The sequence below is a fragment of the Rhinolophus hipposideros genome (genome assembly GCF_964194185.1).
Source record: "Rhinolophus hipposideros genome assembly, chromosome: 15".
Classification (NCBI taxonomy): Eukaryota; Metazoa; Chordata; class Mammalia; order Chiroptera; family Rhinolophidae; genus Rhinolophus; species Rhinolophus hipposideros.
This window is the reverse complement of record NC_138061.1, coordinates 46805566-46812822: the sequence shown is the minus strand read 5'-3', so window position 1 is coordinate 46812822 and position 7257 is coordinate 46805566. Positions and strand designations below refer to the sequence as shown.

Genomic DNA, 7257 nt, shown 5'->3' with positions numbered 1-7257 from the left:
GAAATCCCAGGCTTTCTCAGAGGACTTGAACCAGCCACACTAAATTCGGCAGCAAGTAGGTTCCTTTCTCGGTTTCAACTTCACGTTGGGAAAATGACTTTCTCTCCAGCATCTCAAGTTCCCCTCAATTTGGGCAAGTGAAGAGACATCAATCTGATTATCCAGTAGGACGGACAGAAGGCGGCAGCCCGCACTTCCCACTGTGAACTCTGATTCCACGCGAGCTGCTGTGTGTGTAACTTGCAGAGAGCCACGCTGGGCAGCTGCTCCACAGACCGGCCCACACGCAGGTCCCGAGCCCGCGAGCGAGCTCCACGCCTGCCTCCTTCCGGCGGGACATGAAGTCCGGCAAGCCCAGCCCCCCCGCGGCCGCCGCGCGCGCCGCGCCCCCGTGTGCGGGCGGAGCCGAGTGCGCGGGCACGTGCGCCGGCGCCGGGCGGCTGGAGAGCGCGGCGCGCAGGCGCCTGGCGGCTAACGCGCGCGAGCGCCGCCGCATGCAGGGTCTCAACACCGCCTTCGACCGCCTGCGCAGGGTGGTGCCTCAGTGGGGCCAGGATAAAAAGCTGTCCAAGTACGAGACGCTGCAGATGGCGCTGAGCTACATCATGGCACTGACCCGCATCCTGGCCGAGGCCGAGCGATTTGGCTCGGAGCGGGACTGGGTCAATCTGCACTGTGAGCACTTCGGCCGCGACCACTACCTCCCGTTTGCGGGCGCGAAGCTGCCGGGCGAGAGCGAGCCCTACGGCCAGAGGCTCTTTGGCTTCCAGCCCGAGCCCTTCCAGATGGCCAGTTAGGGCGCGCGGCCCCGCCGGGGTGATGCCCAGTGATGGAGCTCGGGAGCTGCAACCTTTCCCCCAGCAGCTGCAGGGGCTTTCGGGGGCCCAGGATGCATTCTTAGAATAACATTAGCAGACTTCCAGGTTACTTTTATTCGCACCGCTAGTTCTATGGACACAATGATTTTATTGCCTTTCTTTTCCCCTTATCAGTATTTTGTAGAGTTCATTGATGGATCTTGTGGATGACTTTGATTGCTATGAAAAGAATGCCCCCCTTTCCCTTTTCTGGATTACTTTGAGGGAAAACAGTCTTAAGAAAAAAATAGAATTAGGCTATATTGCAGTTGTAGTCCTCAGAGAAATAATCACTTCCTTAAACTTCGTAAGTTTGTCCTGTTCAGGTGAAGTTACAGTATCCACTACTTGTATATGCTTAAAACAGAGCTACCTTCCTGTGGTATAAATGCATTTATGCTTAGTGCATCGTGTGTGCATGCGTGAAATAGACTTTTTTTTTTCCCCGTAGAGTACATGGGCGTGAATGCTCTGTATTTTTAGAAACTATACATTATTAAAATAGAGATTTTATAAAAAATAAATAAAAACGTGGGTTTGTTTTTCATGCCAGACGCCCAGCTAGTTTCTTGATGGCACTAACGGCCTATTTGGGGGTGATGATATTGAGTGCTTCCCTGAGCAAAGATGTGGAATGTTTAGATCTAATCACACTAATGGCAAATATGTTGTTTTGTAATACTTCCTCAAAAAAGACAAGCTGATGAGAGTACAAGTAATTAATTGGAAAGTTTTCTCTGTCAACTTGGAAATGTAGGTGTATTTTTCATGTTTTTAATCATTTATTAATTGAAATAATATTTAGCTTTTAAGTAACTAGATATACAGTTCCTCAATATTTTATTTTCCTTATTAAGCCAGTTACTAACTATTAATTCCTTAGAAGTACCCAAATATATATAGTTCCTATATTTGTTCATATATATATATATGTACGTGAACTAACACGGAGAGAAATTTTAAAAATGTTGCTTTTGGAAGTGATTTCCTTTTAGTCAGTAGAAACTGAGCAATAAGAGCTTCACTACCATCAAGGCTAATCAAGTTGAAAGCAAAATAACACCTGTGGTTTTGTTTGAATTACTTTTATAAATTTGCTTGACCATTGGATGAATGAATCAAACCCTTAATGTAAGGAGTGACTGTGTTCAACAGCTCTGTGTGCTTTTGGGAGAATGTCTTGCCAATCATTAGAAAAAGTAGGACGCTAAGTTATCTTCACATTTGGACTTTGTCACAAGTCAATAAAAACAACAATGACATCCCCCAAACTCTTTTATTATGAATTCCAATACCAAACATCAGATACAGCCATCTATTTACAACTTATTTACAGAGTCTCCATGAACACTTTTACTTTACTAGTTATCCCTAATTATCACAGTCCGTTTGTTCTGTAAGCAATGTGCATACAAACTTAAACTTACAAAGTCACAAGTGTTATCCCCAGAAACCCACTGAGAGATTAATGCTGAATTTTCCTTCTGATATCTGTTAAGAAAACCGAGCAGGACTTCCCCACTGCAAATTAGAGAGTACAGTGTTTAGCCTCTTGATCTCAACAGCTCTTAAAAGACTCTCTTGTCCAGCAGGCAACACAATTCTAGAAGTGCTGGTGCCAGGACCCCTTTCTGGTCACACTTTACCACTCTGCAGGGTGTACTTGGGCTCATGGTAAGGCTTCGGGCATCTGCCTGCCTCACTAATTGGGAGCAATAGCCTAATTATTTAGACTTAAAAGGCTGCATTCATAAACCCAGTAAAGTTTGAGAATGAATAAAATCAGTGCTAAAACAAAACAAAAACAAAAATATGTTAATCAGAGTTCTCAAAAATGTATTAAGATTGTTAGTCCTTTTTCAGGTAGGGTTCACATCCCTTTGTCTGGACTGTAAATAACTTGTAAAAGAGAACAGTACCTTTCGTTTTCTCTCTATAGCTTTTAGTACAGAGGTTTACACAGAATAAACACTCAATAAACATTTCTTTTATGGTTATTAACAGCAGTTTCTTAATGAAAGTGGACAATTTAATTAAAATGATGGGAATCTAATTCCATACCTCTCCTTCTCCATCCCCACTCCCCCAAAAGAATGGGAATCTGTTTGTTAAATGCTGTGCCTTTAGCTGCCTTTTTCTGTATGTTGAAAATCTCTGTAAGCAGTGACCAAATCTCTAAGCTTTCTACCTGACTTGATGTACTATTATTTTTCCTGGAAGATATTTCAAAGAAACGTAAAGGGGTATCAGTGATCAAATCCAATCTTTGATAAAACTCCTCAAGCTGTATGTTGGGAAATCCATCATGGTTTATGGATTAGGAGCTTTTATAAAACAAATGTAAACATTTTTTAAAGTTAAAATATACATAATAGATTTTAGATTACCAAGAAGCCTAAAAGTTGCTACAATATTCTACACTGCTCACCTTCGAAAATCCATGTTCTTGTTTGAGAACAGGACATATTGAAGTTCAAATTATATATATATATATTCAAATATATATTCAAATATGTATTCAAATATATATTCAAATATGTACTCATCCTCATCCCCAGGCTCTCTCAACACCATCCCTGTCTTTGGGGAGGCAGCAGAGAAGACACACACATGTATTAATCAATAAGCCATCTTAAACAGAGTATAGCTGAATGCTTCAACAGCGTAGTACCAATAATATGTGCCCTAAGAGCTCCTACGAGGGGCATTACTAATAAAAGAAGACTCCCCCTGGCCAGGGTTTCAGTTGGACTAGTTATTATATGTGGGCTCTCACTAAATGCCAGCAGAGGGTTGAAGCGCTAAACTCCAGGGTTAGAAGCCTTGAAAAACGGTGTACAAATGAACAGGGCTATCAAGATGGGAAAAGCCATGTAAGCCTGTGGTTCTCAACTCTGTATGCTCAGAATCACACTTAGGGAGTCTTGAAACAAATATGAAGCTTGGGGATCCCAGCTGAAGAACTGATTTAACTGCTCTGGGGTGAGGCCTGGGCATGGATATTTTTTAAATGCTCCCCTGGTGATTCTAGCAGGCTTTCAGGGTTGAGAATCACTTAATTAAACAATAGCTACTATGACACCACTAACCTCATTACCAAAACTGATTATATTGACTTCCCATTCTTTGTATTTGCAAATGTTAAGAAGGATTAGCCTATCTTTCTTAATACTAGGGAGGCCATTTTCTTAGTTTAAGTTTCATAGTTATACCATGAAAATATAAAATTTCTGCTAGATGTGAGCTGGATAGAGTGTGGTTAATAGAGCTGCAGGATTCAACAATTAAGTCTCAGTTAATAAGTGAAGTGCTATTTTGGGATTGAATTTGGCTAGACTCTGCTCTCTGCTTAGGTCACTAAAGATATCTCTTTTTGCTACTTAGGGGTGAAAGAAATTTCAAAGTGCATATGAGACCATAAATATATGTCCTATCTTAGATGTATACTCGTTCCCCTTTCTGGTCATGAATATACTAGTGGGTACAAGCTTTAACAATTGTTTTATTGAATTAACACAGGACATTTGATTTGCTATTTCAAACTGGTTATGTATCCAAAAAATACCTGAATTGAAAGAAAACCACTGAGAGCAAAAACTTACCCATCTCATATTCAAAGTCTGGGACCAAAAAACAAAACAAAACAAACCCAACAATTAAACTGAGAATAAATAAAATTTTATTTAATGAAGAAAGAAACAGTCCATCACATTCTCTAAATTGCTTTTTAAAACATTCAGTTTGAATAAAATACTGGTTTTTAATTCTTATTTTCCTTCTAATTGCAAAATTTCCAAACAAAACACAACCCTCAACAAATGTTTAAGAAATCACGACTAGGAAACAGCAACGGGTGTCATGGAGATGTCATGGTCTACTGGAATACAGTACCATATACCTTCTGAAGAAAGACACAGTTTATGCTCACAAACATTTCGGCTTAAGCGATCATTTCCATAGAATATCTAACATGCACGACGCAGAGGAACAGGAATAAAAGCCAAGATCCATGAATTATTTTCTAGTAATAGAGGCAAAATATACAGTTTATGTAATCCACGCATTTCAAAATGGCTACTATAATGGTTTTCCCATTAAGATTTCAATAACCAAAACAGTACTTTAGAAAAATACTTGACTCAAGCTTCCTAAGATGGAAGCATACCATGTTTGTGAGCTTTCTGGGGCCTGGTGTGTTTTCAAGTGGAAAGAACTCATGCAGGAAGAGAAAGGAAAAATTAAGTAAGAGGTGTCACTTGATTCTGATTGAATTAGGTTAACTAGGGGTGCTCCATGACTCCTTATTTGAAGTGGTGTGTGTGTGTGTGTGTGTGTGTGTGTGTGTGTGTGTGTGTGTGTGTGTATACATTCCTGTGGCCACAAGTACATCATTTGTCAGTCCTCAGGGCTGAAATGAATCATTGGGGTTAAATTCAGACTTGATGTATCTGAGAATGCAAAAACAGAGACCAAACGATATGCTCATTTTTGAGGGTCCGTACCTGTCTGTCATCCTAAAGTCGATTCATTTCAACATAAGGCCATTGACTTGCTAACACGGAACATTTCTGCATTTGGGTCAGGACAATGGAGTTGTCCTGAACTGATAAAGCCAGACAGGAACATGGGAACTCTTTTGCTATTTTTCTGTGCACTGCTGAGTCATTATTTTCACCAGCTCCAACCATAGCCACAAAAATCTGAGCGCCCTTAGGCTATTCTGCCTCTGCCAAAATAAATTTACCTGGAATCTGCCTGCAGAAAGCAGATGGAATATTTCTTGAATTTATTTATTTTTCTCCAGTTTTTTTTTGTTTTTTTTTTAACTGCATACCATCTTGGAAGAAGATTCCACCACTACGTATTACCCTTCCAAGGAAAAACAAAATTAGTGAGGCAGGGAAGAAATGTGAACTCTTAAAACAAATTAACTATTTACTTTGGAAAAAACTATTTTTAACATTTTCCTTGGAATAAGAAAAACTGACCACATTTTTTTAGGGTCTCTAAAGTGTACTTTCATAAATATTTATTTATTTATTTATTTATCCTATCCTCCATCCTGGGAAAGCTCAAGTATTTTGCTTATTTTACAGATAAAGTAAGGGTCCCCAGAGATATAGAAAAAATAGAGACTGTGTCTGAAATTCACCTGAATTATTAAAATCCCTTATTTCTAGGGATTCACCTAAGGATTCCTAGAAATAAGGAGCTCTCCTATTATAAAAGTATTAAATATTTTACAGATTTTTTTTATTGACAGGCAGGTAATGAAGGGAAAAGGGCTGGTCAAGAAACTTAACGCTAACGATTTGAAAAAGTAAGTGAAAGTTAATCAGAAAAGAGGATAGGGTATCTCTGAAATCAAAATACTGAAAAAATAAAATTTAATTTACCAGTGCTTGTTAAACAATACAGTTGCATTCAAATGATCTCATTTGAATTATTTCAGGGTTTTAACTCTCCTTAAAGTACACAGTAAAACCATTTATACCGTGTACACATACACATTAGTAATCTTTTGGTAGGGACCACTATAGTCAATGCTACTTTATAGTTCACTAGATTCTTGCACCACTAATTGTGGGGAAATGACAAGGATCTGCCTCTAGTTTGTAGATAACTCATTGAATCTATGTAGAAACCTCAGATTCTTTGGAATTTGGAACAACAAGCAATGCACTCTTAGCGTAATTCAGGTTTCTTATGGGTATTAGAACATCTCTTATTTTAACAAAACTATACTTGTATCTCCAAGTATAGTTTAGATTCTAATTTTCAATCTAAACTGGTCAGCACCCCCCTCCCATCTTTCCCATTTTTAAGTCTCACTTTTTGAAGTGGCTCTGTTTTCAGTTAGGAGGCAGAATGAATTTTAATCTTAGAGAGTTAAAGAACATCCTGTGAGAAGTCTACTGAACCTACTGGATATTTTAGGAAGACCAAAACCCAGTTATCTTTCTGTTGCTCTAGAGATATTTAACCAGGGTATAGTTCACGTAGGAATTTATGCAACTATAAGGATGATTTTTAAAAACCATTTTAAAGTCTCAAATATATTTGTATGTTAAAAAATCAGTTCCATCGTCATCAAAAAGTAATCTTTAAACCTGGAAATTAGAACTGTTTCTTGCATTTTAAGAAAAATACACATTTACTTCATCCTTAAAATATTTTCAAATAATATTGAAATATTTTAATTTTTATTATTACGAAAACATTTTCAAATCACGAATATGTTAAAATCTTTTGGAAAATTAGTGTTTATATGCCTCTACAGTACAGACATTTTCTTTATGCTTACTCTTAGCATTTATGGCACAATTCTCAGGATTGAAAAGTGTGTTCTTTCTCTATTTCTTGCAATTTCAAGGCTATTGCTCTTTGCAGTTTGAAGTAG

General features: G+C 38.6%; 1 protein-coding gene across 1 annotated transcript; it reads left to right on the top strand.

Annotated features, from left to right (window-relative positions):
- Nucleotides 1–338: 338 nt before the first annotated feature.
- On the top strand, nt 339–797 carry ATOH7 (atonal bHLH transcription factor 7; the record flags this gene model as incomplete). The annotated part of the gene is made up of 1 exon (XM_081074322.1): nt 339–797. One exon carries the CDS (start codon nt 339–341, stop codon nt 795–797), a length of 459 nt encoding a protein of 152 aa, XP_080930448.1.
- Between the last annotated feature and the right edge of the window lie 6460 nt (nt 798–7257).